Source organism: Xiphophorus hellerii, chromosome 23 (assembly GCF_003331165.1).
Source record: "Xiphophorus hellerii strain 12219 chromosome 23, Xiphophorus_hellerii-4.1, whole genome shotgun sequence".
Lineage (NCBI taxonomy): Eukaryota > Metazoa > Chordata > Actinopteri > Cyprinodontiformes > Poeciliidae > Xiphophorus > Xiphophorus hellerii.
The window spans coordinates 20,476,173-20,501,836 of record NC_045694.1 but is presented as its reverse complement, the minus strand read 5'-3'; the positions used below and the strand labels follow the sequence as shown (position 1 = coordinate 20,501,836).

Genomic DNA, 25,664 nt, shown 5'->3' with positions numbered 1-25,664 from the left:
CCAATGTTCTTTCTACCTTTAGGATGCAAATGGCCCTGACATTGCAAAGTGTTTCCTGAGGAACCTTCTCTTGATCATTTTTCGCACCATTGGAACTACGTAGTAAATAAAGCTGTAATTGAAACATTGTGCATAGACTTTTAAACGATAAACACGGAAGACACCTGTCTGTGAGCTAAATGCTCGTCCAGTAGAAGTAACCAGAAATGTTTCAGGGAAACCTGTTCATACATGTGCAGACTACAAAGTGAAAACTGTTTCCTGCAGCATTTTTTTCAGTCAACTGAAACCAAGTCAAGCACGCTAAAATGTCAGGAGAACAAGGACGCTTGGCAGGCTGCATTCCAAAGAAAATATGACTGCCTGCAAAACAAATAAAGGCTCTTTGGTGGCATGTCCATACGTGACTTAATGACACTGAATCAGATAAGTTTACTAATTACATGTTAGTTAAAGTTTAAATGAAGACATGAGAAGTAAAGACAGACAGATAGGAAAATTTTGTCTCCAAGTAAAAAAAAATTAACATCTCATAAAAGGAACTCAAAGATCTTAAAGATGAAATAAATGCATGTTCTGCTGGTTAGGAACAACTAATAGGAACAACTAATAGCAAGAAAGTTGTGGATTGGCTAAATGGGTTTATCAGTTAATCTCTCTTGTTACATTCAAGGTATGTTTTAGCAGCAAGCTGTTAAAAGTCACTTTTTCTTTGTCTATTTGAACATAGACATTGTTTTAATATATATATTTTAATTCAAAATATTTGGGGGCAAATAGCATCTGTTTGCCCCAAAATAACTTGTAGCTTGTACTGTTTGTATTTGTGACGTTTTATGTGTTGTGTTTATAACTGAACTCAATCATACTATTATATTTGCCTAATTTGCTAAATTCCACCATGACATGAAAGCACATAGCGAGTAAGTGTTGAGATTATCGACAAAAAAACTCAACAAGCTCGACTGATTCTGCGTTTGCTGCTGCTTTGATTTCGCTTGGCTGTAGGTGGCGCCAGAGGAGGGTAACATTTGAAGCGACGAGGAAGAGTCTGTTGTTACTGATGTAGGCGAATAAACCGTTAGGAGCGTTCATCAGAGGTATGTTTTGCTCTTAAGACAAATAAATATTTTATTTCTTACATATTTAGTATGCATTTTGAGTGTTTCACAGCGACATAAGTAAGAATGGCGTTATTGCTTCGATATATCTGGACAACTGGGAGGTTTGGTCCCATAGATGTTTACTTTGTTTTGTAAAGTTCATAACACACACATCATGATATAGTAAACATGGAGGTAGGGGAACCTATATTTTGTTATTTGTTTTAACCGTTCCGCAGATGGCAGGTAGGAGGAGGCTGCTGCCCTGCGTGGGTCTGGGGCTGCTCGCTGTCCTCTGCTGGGTGTGGGTCTCCTTCGCCTCTCTCTCTGGAGACCAGCTGCACCTGGACGTATTGGATGCGCCAGACCGAGGAGCCTTTCAGCCACAGAGCGCTTTGTCGGACATGGAGTTTGCCTCTGTCGCCTCATACAGAGGACCAGGGAACAGTGACCGCCGCAGCAAAAGGGAGCTGCCCATTCTCCTGTGGTGGAGCGGGGGACTTTTCCCACATTTCCCCGGTGACACTGAACGCGTCGACTGCGCCACGTCCTCCTGCTTGGTGACGAGCAATCGCAAGGTACAAGACAGACCAACAGCTAAAGTTTTTCCTGGAAGTTTGGGCTTGAATAGCAGAAAAATACAGTGTTTTGCATTAGTATTAATACTCCTCCTACTTTATCACTCGTTGTCACGTTGGAACACTAAACTTCAAAGTATTTTATAAGAAGTATGTGATAGATTAACACAAGTAGATCAAAACTGATGCTTCTCTCCCTTTTTCCTTTTTAATAGAATCTGAAAAGTGTGGCGTACCTATGTGTTTACCCCCCTTTACTCTGATTTGTTTAATTTAAATCCACTCCTGCCATTTTCTTTTAGGTGTGGTCACCTTATGCGTAAATACAGTCCATTTGTGTGTGATTTAATCTCAGTCTAAATGCAGCAGTTCTGTAAATGCCTCAGAGGTTCTGTTAGAGAACGGCAGAATCATGAAGAGCAGCCAGGTCAGGGATTAAGCTGGGGAGACGTTTAAAGCATAGATGGGTTATAAAACAATATCCAAAGCTTTCAATATCTCAATAAGGTGTTCAATCCCTGACCTGGAGAGGAAAAGAGTACAGCAGCACAGAACACCTACCAAAACATGGCTGTCTTAATTAAATGACAGGAATGGCTGTGCAATAGCCAATCATTAAAGAAAGCCATGAAAATTTATGTTCACAGACTCTCCATTCAATCTGACTTAGTTTGAGATCGCGGTCTCTTGAAATATAAACCCAGTAAAAACATAGCCCAAAACATTTGCGGCTGTAATTTCAGTGTGAGGTAGCTGGATAAAAATACCTGGGACAATTTATAGACTTCTGTTTGTACAGACTTTGGAATTTTGTTCTGCTTTAAAAATTGTTACTTTTTTCTGTTGGTCTAGGTCACGTGTGACAATTCAAATCCGGCCCACCATACGTTTTTACATGGTCCTCCAAGCTATAGTGGGATTCATAATTAGAACCTTCAACATAACAGTTATGTGCTGAAATACTATTTTATCAATCAAATCAAAGCGGTTTTCTCAAAGCGGTAATTTCTCTAAATTACGTCACTGTGAAACATGTTTTTATTACTTGATTTTAAAATATAAAGAAAGCTATTTATAAATATATTATATTATATATATTATATTACCAATACATTCTGCTATAACTGGCCCTTTGAGAACTTTTGTGATCTTGATATGGTCAAAATGAAAGTGAGTTTGACGCCCCTGGTCAAACCCCTGGAAATTTCCGGTTTTAGCATCTTAAACAGTATCAGAAGTTCAAGATTATAAGACCTCTGCAAGGCACTGTGTATATGCGTACATTTATAATAATTATTGTTACCCTGTTTCATCTCGACTTGTTCTTGAAAAGGTCCAGTTGTACAAGAGGACAGCATCCATCATCTTTTACGGGACAGACTTCAGGGCATACGAGGCGCCACTTCCTCGCCTGCTCCACCAGACCTGGGCACTTTTCCACGAGGAGTCACCAATGAACAACTACATCCTCTCTCACGGACCTGGAATCCGGCTGTTTAATTACACGGCCACATTTCGCAGGGAGTCAGACTACCCCCTGACCCTGCAGTGGCTGCCCTCCCTGGAGTACCTGCTGGAGCCTGTGGCTGTGTCTCTGGAGGAGAAGAACCGCCTCAGGAGGGAGGGCTTGGCTCCAGTTCTTTACATGCAGTCTCACTGTGACGTGCCGTCAGACAGAGACCGATACGTTCACGAACTCATGAAGTACATCGAGGTACAGTGCTTGGCAGGAGCTTTTGTTTCTGCTTTAATTATAATGAATGAGATTTTGGGGGTAAATTCAGACATACAGTACAGACCAAAAGTTTGGACACACCTTCTCATTGAATTCAATTAGAAAGTGTGTCCAAACTTTTGGTCTGTACTGTATGAGAGAATAACAGCATTGTTACAGCATCATTGATGACAAAAATATACAAACACTGTCTTCTATTGATTAACTGCACATTGATATGCCATGTACAGTAGATGCTCAGGAATCATTTGCAAATGTTCTATATATGTTGATGTAATGCGTTTCTATTAAGTAGCCTCAAGGGTTTTTGTGTAGTTGTTATTAAACTGCACCTGAAGTTAGTTTTGGTTTCATTAGCCCTTAATGCAGCATTAGTGCTCCATCTGGGAACAGAAAGATGTACTATATTATCTGGAAGCAGTTTATAGGTCAGCACAACCTTTTGAGTCAAAAATCACATTAACTCTCATTGATGTTGCCAGGCAGATTTTTCCTCACTGCTCAGTTTCAGATTGTCCGGACTTGATATTCTCTGCAGTTAGATGAAAAATATATGTTCATCTCTGTCTGCTGGCTTCAAAGAAACATGCTCAGCATCAGAACCATTTTATTGTTGTCCCTCTAGGGAAATTGTCTTTGCAGCAAGGTGGGAAAAAAATTAAAACACTGACACAGTCACACAACAACACTGGCAAAATAATAAAAAACAAATCTTTGAATTATCAGTACAAATGTCAATAACACAGACTGAATGACTAGATCTGACCCAATCACATTTAAAACTGATCAGAATAATGGCCTGTCTAACAAAAGAGTCTTTGGTGGTTCTTGATTTGGGCTTCCTGAATCTCTTCCCAGATGGTAGGAGCTTAAATTCACCATGAAGTGGATGACTTGGAGAGTGAGGAATGTCCTCTGCCTCTTGTAGGACTCTCTCTAAAAAAGGCTTCTGTTAAATCAGATAATCTAACTAACATGTTTAAAGTAGAATGTTAAAAGTCAATTAGCAAAGGTCGGTCTCATGATTTCATTTGTCTTGTGTCATGAGTAATTTATTTTGAGAGGAGGAGTTCCCATGCAGTCCAGAAGTGTGGAAGTCGATTAGTGTTTCGAGCTCTAGATAGGGCTGAAAAAAAAAAACAAGAGTAGATTTGGAAAATATTTCTATTTCTTCCTTTGCCTATTCTGTAAAATCCACCCATCCTCTTCTCTTTCTGTACATTTTTCACAAGTTCCATAAATAGAGCCTGAGCTCGGAAAAGTTTGCTATTTTGCCATGATAAATGTGTCCTGACTGCTTCTTCTCATCTCTCGCTTCCATCCTTCTCTCCTTCTCGTCTTTAGGTGGACTCTTATGGGAAATGCTTGAACAACAGGCCCCTACCGGAACACCTGGAGGACACGGCCACCGCTACTGGCGAGGAACCCGGATTCATGAATTTCGTCGCACGCTACAAGTTCCACCTGGCGCTGGAGAATGGCGTGTGTCCAGATTACATGACGGAGAAGCTGTGGCGGCCCCTCCATCAGGGCTGCGTGCCCGTCTACCGAGGCTCCCCGGTGGTGGCTGACTGGATGCCCAACGACCACTCTGTCGTAATTATAGATAGGTTTCCCTCTCCCAAAGCTCTCGCCGACTTTCTCAAGCGTCTGGATGAGAACGATGATGAATACGTTAGATATTTAGAGTTCAAAGACCCCAGAAGGATTACTAACACTCGCTTGCTGGAGGGCTTGGACTCCCGTGAGTGGGGAGTTAACGACATGAGCAAGCCTAACTACTTAAATGGATTTGAATGTTATGTTTGTGAGCAGGAGAATGCCCGATTGGCTGCAGAGAGGGCATATAGGAAAGCCCCCCAAAAAACCCAACCTCCTCAGCGTAAAATGGCCAGCAACTCCCACATGGGTTGCCCACTGCCCAGCCCAGGGTACGGAGACATCAAAGACCTGCCTGCAGATGACGGGTGAGTAGGAGTTAAATCGCTGACTGTGCCAGGTGGGAATACCGCCTGCTCTGTCAACCCGAGGGGAGAGAAATCATTTTATTGTCTAATTGAGCCGGCCTCTGAAATTAGCCTAATCTGTTTGCATATCTGTCTGCAGATGGTTGCAAATATGGCCGCAGGATTACTGGCAGAGCCTCGACCAGGCCGAGGGGCTGGAGTCCCTGATAAGACACAACGAGTCGGACCCCTCTCTGCTGTGGAAGCACATCCAAAACATAGCTGTGAGCAGAGCCAGAGGGAAACACTGACACAGGCTCGGAAACAAACAGAGCGTGGCGCCCGTCCAGCTCTGCAGGGGGGCCCATATTACGAGTCCCCTCTGTTTAAATGACGGATTGACTCGTGGTTACACAACTGAGCCAGAAAACCGTTATATTTGTGGATTATGGCGTCTTACAAAAGTATCCCAACCCCTGGAGCTTGTTCACATTTTGTGACATTACAACCAAAACCTGAGTGTGTATTGTCAGGATTTCATGTGAAGTTTTTTTGAAATGGATGGAAAATGATGCATGGTTTACAAATAGACAGGCATATGCATTCAGTCCCCTGAAACGAATACTAGAATCATCTCAATCAGCTTCAAGTCATTTGCACCTCCAGAGACAGATTTTGCATGACTTTTGCAACTAGTCGGAGCTCATATTGAACATATAGCATCTATGGTCAGTGATTGTATGATTCACTGATGTATACAGTTGGAATATCGCAAAAATATGAATGGAAAAATGTAAAGGGTTAGAAATACTTTTTCAAGGTGGGTTTTTGTGTACACCATAACAGGTTTTAATTTTCTATTCAATGTGACACTTGGGCAAAGGGATGCTTTAGAAGGACATTACCATATTTTCTCTGCTTTGAGGAATAAGCAGGAAATGCTCTCTGTGCAGCTGGTGCAGAGAGGCAAATGCTTCTGGAAAGCTCCCATTTTTCCCTGGACTGGAGCTGAGCCAAGGGGACCTGTCCTGTTCACCGAAGGAGATCTGCCTAACTGTGTGTGAAGACCATCAAGGCAGCAGCCAGTGGACTGCTTGTGCTTCTTTAAAGTTAATCTGCATGTGGCCAATGGCTATTAGCCAGTCACATTTATGCAAACAGCTACTAGAAGTGACAGTGCGAGGAAGAGGCGAGTTTGAGAAATGCAACATTACAAGCGGAAACCTCTGCACTAGCAGTTGTTCTCAAAAGCAAATCTACTCTGAATTTTTATGATAAATACTTTATATTATTACCCAGACCTTGTTGTTGCAACACACTAAACTCCTCTTTGTGCAATAATCCTCATTCTGGAGTGTGTTTTCAAGGACAGTACTTTTGTAAGATGTTTATACCAGGATTTTGTAAGTCATTTTATTTTGTTAGCAATGCATCGTACATTTCAACACACTATTTTGTATCGAGATGAGTAAAATAAGCAAAAAGATTTTTAAAAATAGCGAGCCTTCTATATCAAATTACATTGTCCAAGCCCACCTGATATTGTGAATCTTTACATAAAAAACATATAAAACACATCCTTCATTGTAACTGACACACAAACATATTTCATCCCCCCAAAAAATAGACTGTTCAACATGACTTTATCGTACTGACAATTCCAGTTTCTTTTTTTTTTTATCACTTTAAAATGTGTTACAGCAAAGTAAGAAAGAAATCGGTGCAAACTTCAGAGCAGTTCTCACTTATTATGCAAATGAACATGAATGAGGGGGGACAAGGATAAGGAGGTGATGAAAAGCTCCGAGGATTAAATAACGGTGGCGTAACAGCTCTCGCAGTGGACCTTTTTCTTGTGCAGGAACATACTGTGGAGAAGGTCTCCCATAGGCCTACTGCACACATCACACTGTGAATAAAAAAAAAAGAGCATAATCTTAGGCGATGTTCCAAGGAAAATTACCTCTTCATACTGTTTAACAAATCTTTAACAGTGAATGAAAGCATTGAAGCCTTGAAAACCAGTTGAAGACATTCATGTGTTGGAACGCAGCATGAAAAATATTCAAAGAAACCATTTTATTGGAATGAAAACATTTGTCAAAAATACAATTCACCTTCAGATAAATTCATCTTTAATACCACACTGTCATTGTTTGAAAAATAAAACTTTTTGCATAATTAAGTGTGGAAACATGTTAAGAAATAAGTTTTGGGGGGGGTTTTTTGTACAAAGTCAGAGGCATATTTGTTGGCACTCCTGCTGGTAAAACTCTGTGCAACTCAATACACAGCACTTACTCTTTTCTAACACTCGGAGCAAATAAAGAGGGATCTTTGACCATTTCTCTGTGCAAAAACATGTTAGATGGTTCTAACTTATCCTTTATTTTCAACGCACAAGTTCTCTACAGAATTTCGTCTGGGGTCTGGGATGGCCATGGTAGACGGTTCATTTAGTGTCTAGTGAACAATTTCTGTGTTGCTTTGGCCGTATTTTGCTGAAAGATGGTCTTTAAAAGAGTTCGAGTTCATGATGCTTTGAACTCTAACAATGTTAGCTGGGCCTTTGCAAGAGAAACAAACCCACAGCACCAGAGATCCTCCACCATGCTTTACAGTGGGGAGGAGGTGCTTTTGAACAGAGTTATTGTTTATTTCAGCCTAGACCCAACTTGAATATTTGTTGCTGCAAAGCTCGTAGTGTATCTTTTAGTTTCTTCAAACCAAAAGATACACTCCATTTAATGTCCCAGAAGAGATTAGCAAACTCTGCCTGTTTGTAATTGTAATGGTGGGAAGGTAAATGTGTCTTTCCGGCAACTAGTTTGCTTCTAGATAGCATCTACAGTAGTGGTTGCTTTGGAGACCTGGAGGCCTCAAGGTGCCACTCTTTGCTGCACCCTGGTGGGCAACAGTTAATAGAAATGAAACTCTGCATCATAGTACCTCAGGGAAGCAGGAAGTCGTCATTGCTCATTACAATTTATGGTTGCATAGATCAAGTTAGAAAAGCAGAGTTACACTTATTTTATAGGAGTTGTTATGAGTTGCCAATAATGTGACCTAAGGCATCTGCTCACACTAAAGGTTGGATTTTTATATATTTTCCAAACTACTGCAATAAAAGATGAATTAATATCAACGACTTTACACATCTTTACCGGGAGTGTCAATAGGTCCAGAGAGTGCTATTAAAAAATCCACAAATGGAGGCCATTTACCTTGAAGCACTCAGGGTGGCAGTTAATATTGAGATGCTCAATGCTGATCTTGGCATCGTTGCCCACCTGCTTTCCGCAGTACGTGCAGGTGGACGACAGGGAGACCCTGGAGGGAAACAGCGATTAGAACAATTTAGGCTGATCTCCTTTAATACGTGTAAATAATCCTTTGATGTCCCCATTCAGTCCCCCAATTAACTGAACGAGATGGCTTCCTGGAATTTCTGCCCCGCCGCTCGCACACGTCTCATTGCGTCAGAAATGGAAAAATAAACAGGCAGGAGGAGACGGACCTTTAGCTTAAACTGGATTTTGTCTCAGTGCGTGGATTAAGTGATGTAGGGGTTACCGAGAGGTTGATGTTAAGTAACATGACGCTCTGTTTGAACAAGATCAGCCAGAGTGGCCTTGTAAAGAAAAGCAAACACGCTCAAAGGTGAAAACAAGCAGCTTGAAGCACTTAAAAAGAGAGTTTTAGAGTTGCAAGTGGCATATTGAGGTAGAGAAGGAGAAGTATAGCAATTGAAGTGTGAAATAAATGCACTCTTGGGTAAATATGTAAAATTCTCACAAAAACTCAGCATACAGTGAATCTCATAAATGTAAACAACCCCTGTAAAAAGCAATGGCTTTCTTACAAAAAAATGAGACCATGATGGATAATTTCCACCTTTAACCTAACATTAATCCTGTACAATTCAACTTAAAAACAAGCAAAGCTGTTAGGGGGTTAATGTACATAAAAACAATAACTGCAATGCCATGAGTGTGGAAGTGTGCACACCATTAAACTAATACTTTGTTAGAGCATCTTTTGATTCAACTAAACTACTAAAAGTCAATTAATTGACAGCATATGAAATGCTTCGAGAGACTGATATTAAATATTCATTAGCACTTCATAACTAGTAAGTGCTGTACACAATTCTGTAAAATATCTACATGTGGGCATTTTTATTTTTTTGAGTGCATCACATGGAGACAAACATGCTGTTATTGTGTGTTGATAATTCTAGTTAACACCAAAACAAATAACATTTCCTTCTCTTTACGGACTTGCAAAAAGAAAGCTCTCAACCCGGTATGACATTATTCTTCACTCCTACTTCCGAGACAAATCTGACACAGTTTTGTTCAATAGTATGTATATAAAATGCTGTGGAATTTTATTTTTCGTTCTGCAAACTATGGCTTTACCTAAAGGAGGCAAATAAATGTCAGGATAAACCTACTAGGCTAGGTGTACTTTATCTCATTTGAATTGAGCAGAAAATATGTCACGTTAGAGGTGGAAAAAGTTTGGAAATGAATTATGACGGTTTATGTTCAATTTTAACAGGGATGTGTGTATAGACCCCCTCTACACTCTCAAGTCTTGGTGCATGAAAAAGGTTTATGTGCCGAAGTTTTACCTAGTGTAGCTGGAGGGGCTGCTGTAAGAGTAACTGATGGAGCTTGATGCAAAATCATCTGACCTACAGGAAAAGAACAAAATGTACCATCATCTAAGCAACACTGATTAATGTTTTTATGACTGCTTCAACAAATCAACAAATAATCGGTCTTACCCATTGAGTGGGTCGCTGAGATTGAGCAAATGCTCACTTGCGTCGACATACTCCTTCACATACACAAAAGGCCTAAAGGAGAAAGTAACTTAATGTGGGTGCAAATTTTAACTTCAAGTTAAGCTTCCACTCTGGAGAGATGCTCACTTTTTGCTTTCCGGTTCCGGTTCCGGTTCCGGTGTTGGGACCCGTCGCTCTTCCGCTACCACAGCTGGCCTGCAGACGGAGAGCATAAACATTCGTGTCATCTTTTACACACAGATGACAGGAGCGTGAAGGGTTATGGGACCCATCATAAGACGGGGTCCTTCACCTTTTTTTTTTCCACCACTGCCTGTTAATGATAGTCATTCATTGGGCTCAGATTTGACAGTATGACGACTCCAATGCATGTCACCAATTTGACATGTGGTGGCCCAATGATTAGAGAGAGGGAGCCAAATGAGGGCAGACTGAAAGGCAATGGGAATGCCGCTCTGATTGTAGAATGTCATAAATAGAGCTGATAGATCTGTTAAAACAGGACTTGCAGGTACGTGTACAGCCTGAGTAAAGTGTTCAGGATCTGCGTTCCCACAGGGATTTAGCGCAAATCAATTTAGCTTAAACAGCTGTGTTACCGAAATCAATGGAAGTAGGAGAACACAAGCAGGAATCTTAAATAGACCACAGTGCCAGGAAAATTCATAGTCCTTGAACGCCTTCACATTTTGTCATAATACAACCCCAAACCTTAGTGGGATATTTGTGTGGAATATGGGAGGTCAAATGGAGGTAAGAACAACCCACATTTTTACAAAAATTTGTAGATAAAACCTGAAAAATGTGTAATTCCTTGGTTGTGGGAATGTCTGCCAGCTATTCAAGTCTGGAAACTAATGTTCTTCTTCGAGTGAGACAGGATGAAGAGCTTCTGTCAACAGATATGTTCAAGATTTACTTGTGGTTCTCAGTTAGATTAAGGTCTGAACTTTTTAACAACCCTGTCAGCAGTGCAGAACAACAAAATGCAGCATGTTCAATGTTTAGCATGGTGTTATATTATTGTATTGAAGCATTATCCTTGACTTGTCTGCTGTGTTACTTGGTTGTCATGACACTGTTTGTTCATCGATGTTCTCTAAATAACTAATGAGGCTTTAACAGCACAACTGTACCTATCTATGCTAACAGAAAATAATGAAAATTATGCACTCTGATAAGATTATCTCTAATGGGAATTGATTGCTCTAGATTGGAGCAAAAATACAGCTGAATAAAAAAAAAATACCGTTCTTCCTCCTCTACTTCCTCCTCATCGCCATCTCCCGTCCCAGTGGAGATGGTATAAACAGTGGGGGACATCCATTTATCCCAAGGGGAGTCATTCTCAGTGGACCTGGAGCACAAACAAGCATGTAGCAGTAACATGAGCGGATGGTGTATTCACACTGTACATTTATTAAAAAGCAGAGTTGCTGGAGGCTGGACATGTTTGCAACAGCTGTGAGGGGAAGGTAGTAACAAATATCTGACCTATTTTCATCAGCATCAGTGCCCAATAACTTCCACCTCAGAGAGTAAATGCTGTAAAAGCCCAGCTCCTCCACCGCAGTGAAAGGAAACGAGGTTACGGGGATAAAAGGAGCCTATGTGCACCTGGAGCTCTTAATAAAGCGACAACTTACTTTCTCTCAAACATGATCACTGTCTGCTGATCTCCAGCCTTGTCCTCTGTCTTGGCTTCTTGGCTGAGAGGGGGAGACAGACAGACATTGAAAGGCTTTTAGCTGGTAATGGACACAGATCAAAGGGGAGAATAAATGAAGAATAGTGGAGCGTGAGCTGCGCGCAAAACAAAAAAGTGTGTTCACCTCTCCACTGTGCTTGTCTCATGAGGGATTTCCCATGTGGTGGTCCAGGAACCCTCAGAGCTGGAGAAAATATATAATATTAAAAATAAGTCTTAGGTCTGCACTTTGAGGAGTCTTTTTTAACACATGAACATGAATGTGTTCATGTGTTAACACATTCATGTTCATGTGTACATGAACATGAACATGTACAGGGTGTACATCATGTGCTTTGATGTACGCCCTTGTATTGCAGCTCTAGCTGCCTGGTTGGGGTGATTGTCTTGTTGGAGAGTGAAACTCCAACCTCAAGTCATTTGCAGTTTTTATTTCCTGGATTATCTTTAACCATCTTCCTGTAATCGCTCATCTGCTTCCTTGTTGAAAACAGTATTTCCACACCATGATGGTGCCACCATCATGTTTCACAGTGTGGATTGTGTTCAAGAAGATGTGTGTAGTGTCATTTTTTTCACCGTAGTGTTTAATTCTTCTTTGACATTATTCTATTACCTCACTTATGCAAAATTCTACCCTTGATTTTCCCTTGGTTGTCATAAGGTTGTTTGTTCATCAGTGTTCTTAAAGTAACCTCTGAGGCTTTAACGGAACAGGAGTAGTTATACTAAAATGAAATTATAAAAGTTATTCTGTGTGAATTATGAGATTGCATCTAATTGAAATTAATTAAGCTGGATTTTATTTAGGGCCAGCAGAATAAAATGGGGGAGAATACTGCCGAAAGCAAAGCACCTGTTCCAGATTTTTATTTGTCAGGAATTTCCAAAACTATGTATGAGTTTGCCACAAAATTATGGGGTACTTTGTGTTGGACTACCTACCACATAAAATTTAAATAATTTGTGGTTATAATATAACCAAAAAACATGATCAAGTTAAACAAGTACTTTTGCAAGTCACTAAAGCTAAATTCAGATCTTTAATTCAATTTGGATTCCTTAACTTGATTACATAACGTATTCCAGCTGAGGTACAGCAAATCAGGCCTGCATGCAGCATCACATGCTAAGAATTTAGATAGAAATAAAAGACACAAAGTTCCAAAGAAGATAAGTTTAAGATAAACATCGGGTGAAAGCACTCTTTCATTATAAAGTCTGACACTAATAAGATCATAAACTAATTGATCTCCCTGGAAAGTGAGTAAAAAAAAACATATTAAACTTTTGTCATCGGCCACAGCTGTCAATAAGTGTGGACACAATTCAGCGAGGATGAAATCTGTAGATTTTATAAGGCGATGATGAAGCAGATCTCTGTCTCTATTCACCAGGTCTTCACTGTTTTGATATATGAAGAAACGTTACCTTGCTTTCAGGTGTGTTTTAAGGTTCAGTTATTTACATACATTGAATTTTGAGATACCGCTTCAAAACGGGGCTTTAATGTGTTCTCTCTTATTTCAATCTTAATAAACATACCTTTCTTCATCTTTGTCCTCATCCTCTTCTGTCGTCTCATCTTCCTGTTCTTCCTTAGACTCCTCTTCCTCTTCTACTTTCTCCTTTTCCTCCTTATCCTCTTTTTTCTCTTCTACTTTCTGATCTTCCTCCTCATCCTCTTTTACTTTCTCCTCCTCCTTATCATCCTCTTCCTCGTCTACTTTCCCCTGCTCATTCTCCTCTTCTTCTACTTTCTTCTCTTCCTCTTGTACTTTGTCCTCCTCATTCTCTTCATCCTCTTCTACTTTCTCCTCCTCCTTATTCTCCTCTTCCTTTTGTACTTTGTCCTCCTCCTCCTCTTTCTCCTCATCCTCATTCTCCTCATCCTCTTCTACTTTCTCCTCCTCCTCATTCTCCTCTTCCTTTTGTACTTTGTCCTCCTCCTCCTCCTCCTCATTATCCTCTTCCTCTTCTACTTTCTCCTCCTCATTCTCCCCTTCTACTTTCTCCTCCTGGAGAAAGAAGAGGTGGAGTTGTTTCTCCACCACATTGATCAGCTCTTCCTCTTCTACTTTCTCCTCTTTCTCCGCATTGTTCTTAGGCTCCTCTTTGCTTGGAATTATCTTCAAGATGACTTGTTCGACTCCCACTGGTGTTATGGTCCTGGAACACAAACAAGGATGTAAAAGTAACATGAGTTGGTGGCATATTCACTCTGTATATTTATTTTAGAAAAAGCAGAGCAGAGTTACTGGAGGCTGGACCTCTTTGTCACAGCTATGAAGGGAATGTAGTAACAAGTATCTGACTTATTTCCTTAATCACCTATGCCCAATAACTTCCAACTCAGAGAGTAAATAGTAAAAGAAAAGAAAAAAATTGTAATATAAACAAGGTTAAAGGGGGAAAAAATTGTCAATGTGCAACTGAGGTTCTTTATAAATTACTCACGGTTTCGCTTCGTTGGGACATGAGCAGAGTATTTCCGGTACTGCTACACTGAAAAAAGGAAACAGACAAACATTGAAAGATTTTTTTGATGGTATTGAACACAAAATAATGGAGCAAGTGTTTTTGCATCAGAAAGTTCCAGAAGCAGAACATTTAGAGAATTGTTGATATAAGCAAAATCGGACAACAGTGAACAGAGAACAAGTGCTGGTGGCTTCTCCCGCTGCTCTGCATTTACGTCTAGAGTCAGGACCTGGGCATGAAAAGGCTTCAAACCCAACTTATAACTTTTATCAAAAAATATATGCTTTTTTTTTTTTTTTACAAATTTGTTAAAACTGTTACATGTTGTGAAAGTATAGTGTGAGACAGATGATCTGTGGAAAAAGTCGAGCTCCTCTGTCTTCCCCCAGTGCTCCCAGTGCTAACTGCAGAAATCCACCACTCAGTCACAAATAACCAACCAGAGTCAGGAGCAGTGTTTTAGCGCTGTCAATCAAGCTTGTGTGCACGCCGCTCACATCCTGCCCCTTGCTCTCTGCTAAGTTACAGTTGGTTCACTACAACAGAGCCTGAAATGACTGCTCAGACTAGTTAGCATGGCCACTGATGATGACGCATAAACTGTTTTCATGGAACAGTAAGTTGTTTCTCCACCACATTGAGCAGCACATACACAAGGTTGACTGGCAGTGCTAAGACAATCCTCCTGTTTCAGATTCATTGTTTTTTACTGGGAACGGTGTATTTCTGCAGATGACAACAGTAGAAGTGAGAAAAGATGAAGGAGCTTGATTTTTTTCACAGATTATCTGTCTCAAATTGTACTGTCATGACATAATGACAGTTTTTAAAAAATATGTAAAAAAGTGTTTTTTTTGACTAAAGTTAGATACATGAAGGTATAAAGGGATCATTCAGAATTGCTCATGTTCTGTTTTAAGGCTGTACACAATTATCATTGTAGGTGTAGTAACTTTCTGGGTGTTTTTTTTATATAAATTAAGATTATTTGGTCAATCAGAATAAAGGCAACACCAATCTGAAAGGCACCAAGACGTCTACCATCTCAAAACAAGTTCAACAAGCAATACTTGATCAACCTCTAAACCATCAGAAAGTTTGCACTGTGGATAACAGGCGATAGAGGTAGGAAGTAATGATTTTCCTATGTGAAAATTTTTTTATAGAGAATAAAAAGCATTATTGGATAGTTAAGAAAACTTCAAAATTGTCAATTTTAACTTCTGATTTAACAGGCCACACTCAATTAAGTCACGACTTTTAAGTATGCCCTGCCAATTAAAAAGGATGTTTTTGTACTATTTTGTGTGTGTGTTTCAAGATGGTGATGCTCAAAGAAATTTTAATTTTAGACTGGGACGTGTGTTAAAATATTTCACAGTCACTGTTTTAGATCAGTTCCTGGAGCTAAATATCTGTTCCTTTCCTCTTCCATTGTTCAGCCACAGACATATTACACGGTCATAAACCTTTTTGGCATCGTTATTGTTACTGCTCACGCAACACACAACTCTACAGAAAACAATAGAGAGAAAGCAAAACTACACAAATGGATAATAAATGCATATTGGGCATGTCCTCTATATTACAATAAATGGAGTTATTGATTATTTATTATAGAGCTGCAGGTGAAGCTTCAACTTTTAATAATAGGGGGAAAAAAATATTATTTTCCTTGTGTTAATGCTATAATCTGCTGACTAAATTGCACCTTACCACTGACACAATAAAGAAAAGGCTAAACCATACAAAAATGTTGTAAGTGAAATAACAGATAGATACGAAGAGTTAATTCAATAAAAAATAATCCATCAGAGCACAAGACAGCCAAAGCTGAAGTCTTCAGATGTTCATCTTCATGCTTTTACTGGTCCAAAACCGACAGATAATTAAAGCCAAAAGTTTAACAAAAAAATGGAAAACAAAAGTAATAAATAATGAGATTGAACATTTACTGGTAATCAAGCACTTCTGGACTTGGACATTCCCTCGTCTCCTCTGTTGCTGCTGAACTGAAAGACAAAATGTAAAATAGACAAGGGTTACCCACTGCTAATGGAGCATATTAACGGTGGAAGCTGTGGTGAATATACTGTATGTGCAGCGCTTCAGAGTGATTGGTGCCAATTGTGAATAACGATGATTACATTAGGAGCAGCAGACGCAGCAAAGAAGACATTGTGAGGAAGCAACATGATAGTGTCAGAGCAACAAGCAGAGGTTAGAGGAGGAGAAAGAGGGAGGGATTTGGAAAATCTTTCCTGTACCTGTTGATGGAAACATCAGCGGAGGGCTCAAACAGGTCAGGGGGGCTGCAATAGGAGGAAAGTGGCTCATAATCAGAAACTGCTGCATTATGCATGCCGAGATGCTATCTGGCTGGCTGGAAGACAGTCACAGCGCCAAACCAATATGATTACCTGTTATGGGATGCAGTCCCTATCGGATTTGGATCAAACGGATCAGCCGAGCTGAAAAACAATTTCACACTGATTTCACTCTCAATTGTCAGCACGGCCCTGTCTGGTGTCTGAGGAATTCTGATCACATTGACTCATAATGGAAAGATTCAATGCAGCTTGAATGGTAAACAGAAATAGAGAGCGGACACAGGGCCAAACTCAATCGGAATCAGAATCAGGGGTGTCTTTACCAAATGGAAATACTACATTCAAATTTATACTACACACTTCAGCAATGTGAGAAAGTGAGATATTTCTCACTAAGTGTTCTGGTATACTATCTTGTATAAATATTCAGTAAACATCTGCATTTTTGTCATTTTCCAACAGCAAACTTCTGCAATGTATTATATTGACATTGTATGTCATACACTAAGACTATACCTATATATATGTATCTATATATATATAAAGTATATATATTTTATGTGAAGAATCTGAAAAGTGTGGCATGCATTTGTGTTCATCATCCTCTGATTTAATACTTTGTAGAATAATATTTCTACCACCTTTACACATCTAGATACAATTTTTACCAAATGTTTTTGCCAAATTGCTCTGTTTCAGATTTGATTGACTGTCTATGTTCCTACTGAAGTAACGTATCCCCACAGCATGATGCTGCCTAAAGAATATCTGACTTGAGCTAAGTTGCTCCTGAATGTGGGTAGTTGCCCTGGACTTTATTTAGGAGTGTTGGGGTAAAGGAGGCTAATGATTTTATCTGTTTCACAATTATACTCTACTTTGTGTTTGTCTATCACATCAATTTCTGATGAATTATGAAAAGTTCAAGGGGTGAATAAAAATGTTCTCTTGGGTTGGTGATAGGAAGACAGAATTATAGAAGACAAAGAGGAATGTATGGCGAGATGGGAACAAAAAAACAGGGCAAGTAAAGGTTACTGTTGCTGTTCTCATACACTATTTACAGTGTTATTCCATTAGGAAAGCTTGAAATCCACTGAACTATTTAACAAGCATGGAGACTGTCTGAATATGTTTTTTCTCCTTCTTTTTTCCATGAGCGCTCTTTGTCAGGAATAACCACAGCTTTGGTCGTTACAGTGTTGTGACTGTGGGGCCAACGCTGCAGACAGAGTCGGTATAAATCATTACGTTGCATATCGTGCTTCTTCGAGGGAGCAGCTCTGCACAGATAGATAATTGTTTAAGAGCAGCCTGTCATCTCCCGCTACCTTTGTGTTTCCACGGCTGTCTCATCCGTCTGCTTCTCCTCCTCCTGCTGCTGCATGCTGAGGCTGGTGGAAAGACAAAAACAAAAGCAGAAATACTAATCAGCACGGAGTGCTCTTTTCTATTTCCAGACGCGTGTGCAGATAAAAATGAAGGCTTTTAAAGTTTCAAAGTCGTTTCATTCAGGAATCGGAGGCTGTTTGGTTCTGCCACGGAGCAGTGGATTAATTTTCGGGTTTGTGATAAAAATGAATCTCATAAATCAGGGTTGCTTGTCTCCTTTATGTGTGGTAATAAAAAGAAACTACTGACACAAGAGGAGGGCAAAGATGGGAAGAGTGAGCTGTCACATCGGGCTTTTCTCACCTGCATGGCTCTGTGTTCACTATAATGACACAGAGCCACAAGATTCAGGGTGTCAGAGGTCTGTGGAGGACTAGACTCACTATGCAGGCATTACACAGAAAAGTCCAAAGTGGGGAAGAGTTTTAGAACTTTATCGAGGTGAGTTAAGGTGATGCTTTGCTAGTTGCTAACAAAGCAACTACAGATTTACAACTGAGGAGAAACTAATTCTTCAAATGAGCACGGATTAGCAGTTTGAGGGGATAAAGAGCCTTTTCCTGTACCTGCCAAGTCCAGTGAGTAGATCCTGACTCCAGCGTCCCGGGCTGGATGGAACAGGCTCCGCTGGTTCTTCTGGACTGCAGAAGCAGAAAGCAAGAAGTTGGTGAACAAAGAGGGGTTTAGGGATTCAGATTGGGGGTGTTTATAGCTCATACAGGCAATTTGAGACAGATGAGAGACTTTATGTGAAGTCCAACAGTGCCACCTTATGGATAACATTCAAAAATTCTTCTTAATTGCAAAATGAGAAAGAATATTTTTTAACGAACCCATCACTGAAACCCAGGAGATCGCCTGTTATTGGTTCGCCATCTCTGGGTGCTGTATCTGGCTCCTGTTCAACACTGCAGAGAGGAAGAGGCAGAACAAAAAAGAACAAAAAAAACCAAACAGATCAGCATGTTATTAAAGCACCTGGTTTGGCAAGAAAGCCCAAAAACATCTCTTTATTAAATATGTTTGTACTGCGTTTAATCAAATGTAATTTAGGACAGTCATGTCTCATGTTTAAGGCACCAAAAATGGAGACGTGTGTTCTGTAATTACTCTGAAGTGAACACAGTGGAAATCAGAGCACATTTGTGTTCCTGCCAGTCACGCTACAGCACAAGTGAGGCGGTTATTGATTTTGTTTACCTGTCCTCTGGGGTGGGACTGTCCATCGGGCCTTCTTCTTCCTCTGCCAGCTCTTGCTTGTTGTTCTCAGCGCTGCAAGGAGAACAAAGTCACGATCAAATAGTGTAGTGTTGGGGCCTTTGGGCAACAATGTTAAACTGAGAGTCTTATTTTTTTGTCTGATAGGGCTTGCTTTTGTATTGTTTTTCAGTAAATACCTGCTAGGGTTTGTGTCCAAAGAAATGAGGGTGTCGGACAAGGCCGCAATTGTGTCAATACTGGAGCTGTGGACGTAGATACATGCAAAAAAGATGAAATATAGGTTAATTTTCATTCAAAAATGTGAAAGAATAAGGCATACACAAACTTGAAATCACATTGAGCGCAGTAGATGTGATTGCAATAATAAAAACAGTAATAAAAAAGGGACAAATTTCACAAATGTTTTAAGAAATGTTGCATTAGATCACCTTTTTTTATGCACTTGATATGTTAAAACTATCAAAAACTGATCACAATTAGATGTTTCTCTACTTTTCCAGCTAATGCATGAGATGCTGAGACAATCACATTTAGTTCTGAGGACGAGGGCTCAGAACTGAAGACCACTTTGGGCTGAAGAGATTAACTACTGAGCTCTACTAAGAAATAGAGAAAGAAAGGGAATGATTTTCGTTTTTCTTTTTTTCTTGCCAGTTCAACAAAAGTTTATGTTTTTCTGCAAAAGTTCTCTGGGATCCAGCAAAAAGTTTAATGTAAGAGTGCGGGCTTCCCTATAGCCTGCAACCAGAAACTTGGATCTTAAATAACTTAAATAAAATGGCTCTTGCTAAGGTTGTGTCATCACACTCAATTGGATAAGGAGGAAGATTTTTCAACATTTTATGTTTACTAGCCAACAGTTTTGCCTTATTTAAGGTCATCAGTAAACATGAAACATGAAACGAGACTCACGCTGTCTGCGGTTTGGGTGCAGGAGCAGAGGCAGCAGATGTGGGAGAAACAGCAGGGGATGGTTCCACCGTGCTGTCGGCATCATCAAAAATCTCCACCCTGCATGCATACACACACACAGAGAGACGTGTAAATAATAAAATGTAGAAATTTGAGAAGAAGCTTTGTTTCTTTTTGGCTCCAGAATCAAATATAAAGAAACTCAAACCTTTTAGCCACAAATGAAGGACTGCTGGTGGCCAAAGAAGTGTCAGGTGGTGTATCTTTAGTCCTGAAGATTTTAGAAACAAACGCTTAGAATAAATAAGATTTCTACAAAGCAAATTGGGATGGATTGGAAACATAACCACTTCCAAAATTAGGTTAAAGTTCATTATACCCATTAGAGATATGACCTAAATGATACATACTCATATAACTTAGCAGCAGACATAACATAGGATCGCTTTCTCTCTGCTTTTGTCTTCATAACATGTAGGGCGGCCTCCGTCCTGCACAGTAAAACGATGTGATATTACTCAGAATGTTTTTTTGTTGGGGGTTTTTTTCTGGGCACATGGCTTCTCAGTGGGAGCGGAGTCTCACCGTCTCTCCTGCTCCTCAAAGCTGAGCTGGCCCTCGGGGTTCTCTGAAGTGTTCCTCACAATGTGAGGGGCTCTACGGAGCAGAAGCACAAACACAAACCGCATGAAAAACATAACATTCTCAGCGAGATGCAGGCAATTATCTGGAAGTCTTATTCGTACACTTACATCCTCTTGTAGGTCTCTGAAGGCCTTTTAGTGAATGTTTTTGGTATGCTGAGATAAAAAAATAATAATAATAATTTACATGCAAAAATGTGGTTTTCAGATCTCACTGTGCAATTAAACCTGCTGTTTTCAAAGGGAAGATGCTTTTACCTTGTGCCATTATATGATGGAGATGAAACAGGCGTTTCTAGTTTAGTAAAAACACCTCTGAAGGTAAAAGGAACAAAGAATGCTGTTATTAGCATTATTTTGCCGCATCCCAACATTAATACAGTGGCATTAGATTATTACTAAAAACAAATATATTTGAAGGTAGATGGCTTGCATTTGTAATAAAACAGTGGGCTTCCACCAACTTGGAGTCTGACACCTCAACCACTCTTCCTCCAGACTCTGGGACTTTGAATTCCAATAAAAATAGAAAACTTAATTTAGAAGAGGACACTTTAAGTTCTCTTTTACCCTTAGCTCATCTAAGGTACATCTGAAGTTTTTAATTTAGGATTTTCTTAACTTAAGAAACATAGTGCTTGTAGTCCATAACCTGTACCATTTTTCTACCACATTTTCCCTCCATTCAACTTTCCATTAATTTAATTAGTTTCTTAAGCAGTGACCTCTTGTGACCTACTCCAACAACAGTGTATACCACAACATCTCTGTTCTGTTCTTTTTTAATTAGTTTTAAATGTATAATTCTGGAAATAATGAATCCGTATGAGATACATTTGTTTTTAATTATTCAACTGACATAAGTAACATTTTCAATAGTATTCTCATGTTTTGAGTCTGCTTTTGATTAAGATAAAAAAAACAACTTTGATTTAATTTTTGACCTTTTTTCTTTTCTTTTTTTTTTTTTAAGAAATGGATCAGAGTGAGTGTCTCTCCTACCTGATCAAATATCCTTGTGTTGCTGGTTTACTGAAAATCAAGACAGGAATTTCATAAAATAAAAGCAACAATTTTTAAAGTAAACCTGCAACCTTATTCAAAATACAGTTTTACCTCTCAGTGTCAGACTTTACTGGTGGCGGCGTGGACATTACTGGTGAGGAAACTGGGCTTGTTTCAATGGGAGTTCCGTTCAAACGCCTGTCTCTAACTTCTGCCAACCTGCACAGATTGCACAGAGAATTTAGTTGTGTCTCTTCGAGTGACTGGGCAGCTGATGAGATGGACGGGACTCTTTGAAGACATGTGCTTTACCATGGCTTTTCCTCCTCCTGAGTTTCAGCCTGAGGTTCATCTTGGCGCTGCAGCCAGCTGCCGTCTCCCCTCAGCTTTGTTCGTACTTTGGTGGTGCGAAGCACAGATGCTCGGTCTCCCTCTAGGGACACAAACAGGAGCACACACACACACAAACGTGACCAAGCGTTGCAAAGTGTGTTATTGTTATTACACTTTAAAAGTGGTGAGCTTATGAACATGAGATAAACGAGGTTAATTACAAATGCAAATCCTAAAACTGATTATTAGTTTAAACCTAAGTTCCAAAAGTAAATGAATTTTTTTTATTTCAACTAAGGGATCTTAAAGAGTAGCTTGAATTTAACAGATTTTGAAAACAATTCAAAATGGAAAAGACAAGAGAGCTTTCAAGTTTCCTGGAGTATATGTTTGTTGATGTTTGTTGATAAACTTGAAGGATTCAAATATATCTTGCTACCAAGGACAGAAAGGAGCGTGGTAAGAGAGATAACAAAAAAATCTTTAAAGCACCCTTAAAGCACTCTTTTGCAGCAGAGAAGTGCTGCAAAGAGTTTGGCTTTATACACAATTTTACGGGGAGTTCCATCAACGCTGTATATTAGTCAGAATTGTGGCTCGAAAAATAAATTCATTAACTATGGCTGCCACGCACAGAAAATATTAAAGTTTCAGGAAACTATTTTTCAGCACTTTTCACAGTTTGGTCTCATTAACCTAGTGGCACAAATAAAAATAAAATAAATTATCTATTTGTGAATATGTTAGTTTAGTGCTTAATCACATAAAATAGAGTGAAATAGAATATACTTATCTTGTATTTCTAGTTTTGGTTAGTGCAACAATTAGGAAATCCCAATGGTTTTCCAACAAGCAGTGAGAAAACACTCAGGTCAGGGGTGACTCCATTCCCAGGTCCAAGCTCCAATTTCCAAAATGCATTAAACATATATTTTGAGCAATATATCACTGCTTTGCTTGCATAATTATGTTGTTAATCATTCCTAGTTGCCATTTTCTTTAGCTGACCAATCAAAATAGGCCCTTCCTTCCAGGAAATAGTTTATAAAAGACAAATGACAGAACAGAAGGGTTTAAACAAAGTTATAAGTGGAATGTCTACCACTGTCCTTTTCAGCTTGACCCACCATTACAATTATCCCATCATACAGAGTGGCAGATGTCTCACTGTAGTTTTGACATAGATAGATGTTAAAGTGGCAAGATTACCTTTAAGTTTAAATGTTTCAAGGTCACGCTTCAAATAAAGGGTTACAACATTAGCAAAGTAAAACAATGGCTTCTTCTTTTGTTCTGAAAATGTATGGCCTTAATAACTGTTTTAAGAAGTTTGATGTTTTGTGGCATGATAAAATGGTTGCTATTGTAAAGCTGTAAAGTAAATAACACTGTATGCTACTTTCTGGTGTAAAATGAACAACTGCAGGGAAGCTGCTTATGAAAAAAGGAAACAGTGAAAGAGAAAATGGGAATTCAGCCAAAATGTGACTATGGGCGATGACTTAATGAGCAATTAATATATTAAACCTATTAACATTTAGTGTCAATTTATTGATTCTCAAACTACATTCATGTTCATGTTGAAAGTCAAAAAACTATAGGCCCTTTAAACCTTTAGGGACAAGTGTAGGGGTGTAGCCCTCATATTATTTTACAGGGTACATGAATTCTTAATATGCTAAATCATAACAGCTCAGTATAGAGGGGTGATAACATCAGCTATTATTGTAGGAAGTACATGGTATCATAATTAGATCACATTAATTAGTTTTCTCACCGCTTGACATGTTTCTTCTGGTGGGATCTCTGTGCTTTCCCCTACAGGCAACCTGAAAAATACATCAGTAAGAAACCTCATGAAGAGAAAGTGTGTGATCAGCAAACAGCTCCTTGTCTTAGAATTAGCATATTTTCAAATGGTTGTTCCTATGGTATGCTCCCTCTCCAAAAGCCTGTCAGAAATTCCTCATTCTCATCCTTCAAGCATGCAGGTCATCCTGTCCTGCCACATTTCAAGAGAAAAATACTTCAATTGCCTACATAACAATTGAAACACACAAATAACCATCTTCTTACATCAGCAGCTCGGAGTAACGTCTCATTTCATTAAAGATGGATTATGGTTGCTTGTTTCCAAATTAGTCGATCCCACAATTTATTTAGGATCAGAAAAAAAAGTTGATCTGAGGTAAAATTCCTTGGGTATTATTACAAAAAAACCCCGAAAACACAGTTCAGTGACTGTTTCCTTATCTCAAAGCAGGTCACAGTTTATGCAAAACTGAAAGGGGGGGGGGGAGATTTTTCAAAAATGGGAATGCAAATATTAACAGCTAAAACGCCTGAGGTTTTTAATTTAGCCCTTACAGAGCAACATCCCTCAGATAAATGTATCAGAGGGATGTTGTCCTGAATAAAAAGTGACTCTAAATGGAGAAAGGATTTTTATTCTGGCAGTACACACACATGATAAATCATTAATGAAACACAGCAGCTTTTAAAGGAAAGCGTTAAAGACGAGAGTCAACTGAGCTGACATGTAAAAATAAGTGGGCAAACAGTGATAATCATCAGTTTAAGCAGGCAAACATTCCCTCCATGTGACGAATCCACCTTCTGATGACAAAAATTGTTAAGATTATCTGTTAAATAACGTTATAAACAAGCCAGATAGTTCATAGTGAGAGTACATACCTGTCCAACCCTTATGTCCAACAGGGCACTCTTCACACAGCTGAGTGTAGCCGAAGTGAGCAGTAGAAAACTCTTTCGTCCCTGACAGGTGTCTCAGCAAACTAGCAAACAGGTACGGGCGTGAGCTCTAACAAGCCCAGCCAGTCGAGGAAGGTGGATGTGGGGTGGAGCAGTGCGTGTGGGAGCGTGCAGGCGTGTGTGTGCGGGTGTGTGTGTGTGTGTGTGGTAGAGGTTGCTAAGAACTGATTTTCTTTGTTTACCACATCTGTGCTTTGTTCTAGAAAGTCAGCAAGCATGTACCTGTCGCGCAGGTGGATGATGATCAGTTCGTCATCATGAGCAAAAGGCAACAGGGAACAAGAGGAGGATGAGGACAAGGTGCAGAGCGTGGCACACATAAATGAGGCGGGTGGCAGCCGCGTCTCCTGTGGGGAATGCTCGTGTCACGCTCAGTGGGCAGGAAAAGCCGGGAAGCAAACACACATCATTAAAACAAAATCAAGAACAGCGCGAAGAGCTGAGCCGAGAAAACAAAAACATTAAGACTTGATTTATGGTGACATCTTCTGTAACATCTTGAACTCCTGTTTTATATTTAAAACACAAACCCTGAAGGTTCTTTTTTGGCATTTTGCTCTGGGATTGTAAAGGTCAGGCTTTGATAGTGGGCCACAGAGCGTATTGTAAACAGACTGTTTACTCAGACTGACTGACTGACTGAGTTGATGTTTGTTTAAGAGAAAGGCAAGAAAAATGAGTTCACGTTTTC

The 25,664-nt window shown here is 39.6% G+C and overlaps 2 protein-coding genes across 3 annotated transcripts; one reads left to right on the top strand and one right to left on the bottom strand.

The window, feature by feature from the left end:
• Positions 1–1,007: 1,007 nt before the first annotated feature.
• On the top strand, positions 1,008–7,193 carry pofut4 (protein O-fucosyltransferase 4). Its single transcript, XM_032554944.1, has 5 exons — positions 1,008–1,100; positions 1,343–1,681; positions 3,015–3,395; positions 4,761–5,383; positions 5,523–7,193. The coding sequence occupies exons 2-5, from the start codon at positions 1,343–1,345 to the stop codon at positions 5,671–5,673; spliced, it is 1,494 nt and encodes a 497-aa protein (XP_032410835.1). The 5' UTR covers positions 1,008–1,100; the 3' UTR covers positions 5,674–7,193.
• On the bottom strand, positions 6,754–25,042 carry znf185 (zinc finger protein 185 with LIM domain). Of its 2 annotated transcripts, none has more exons than XM_032554942.1 (30): positions 24,896–25,042; positions 23,979–24,030; positions 22,181–22,301; positions 21,980–22,087; positions 21,866–21,895; positions 21,122–21,178; positions 20,972–21,019; positions 20,805–20,876; positions 20,630–20,710; positions 20,428–20,490; positions 20,220–20,318; positions 19,484–19,549; positions 19,287–19,358; positions 18,920–18,994; positions 18,653–18,727; positions 18,026–18,088; positions 16,785–16,835; positions 16,632–16,676; positions 16,320–16,376; positions 14,341–14,388; positions 13,857–14,052; positions 13,429–13,811; positions 12,008–12,067; positions 11,822–11,884; positions 11,425–11,532; positions 10,302–10,370; positions 10,155–10,226; positions 9,999–10,061; positions 8,587–8,692; positions 6,754–7,271 (listed from the first exon to the last, which is right to left on the bottom strand). In XM_032554942.1, exons 2-30 carry the CDS (start codon positions 23,986–23,988, stop codon positions 7,173–7,175), a joined length of 2,460 nt encoding a protein of 819 aa, XP_032410833.1. In that variant the 5' UTR covers positions 23,989–24,030; positions 24,896–25,042; the 3' UTR covers positions 6,754–7,172. The 2 variants fall into 2 exon arrangements, with proteins under 2 accessions (XP_032410833.1, XP_032410834.1); XM_032554943.1 differs by having other exon boundaries at positions 13,429–13,511; positions 13,836–14,052; positions 24,896–25,035.
• Between the last annotated feature and the right edge of the window lie 622 nt (positions 25,043–25,664).

What these genes read in the sequence shown, in the direction of transcription:
- pofut4 (XM_032554944.1), top strand. Translation starts at nt 1,343, where the DNA reads ATGGCAGGTAGGAGGAGGCTGCTGCCCTGCGTGGGTCTGGGGCTGCTC. An exon ending in AACTCATGAAGTACATCGAG is followed by an intron (nt 3,396 to 4,760) that starts GTACAGTGCTTG and finishes TCTCGTCTTTAG; the next exon opens with GTGGACTCTTATGGGAAATG. An exon ending in GACCTGCCTGCAGATGACGG is followed by an intron (nt 5,384 to 5,522) that starts GTGAGTAGGAGT and finishes ATCTGTCTGCAG; the next exon opens with ATGGTTGCAAATATGGCCGC.
- znf185 (XM_032554942.1), bottom strand. An exon ending in GTAAAGTCTGACACTGAGAG is followed by an intron (nt 21,896 to 21,979) that starts GTAAAACTGTAT and finishes CTTGATTTTCAG; the next exon opens with TAAACCAGCAACACAAGGAT. An exon ending in CTACTCACTGGACTTGGCAG is followed by an intron (nt 18,089 to 18,652) that starts GTACAGGAAAAG and finishes TCTTTCCACCAG; the next exon opens with CCTCAGCATGCAGCAGCAGG.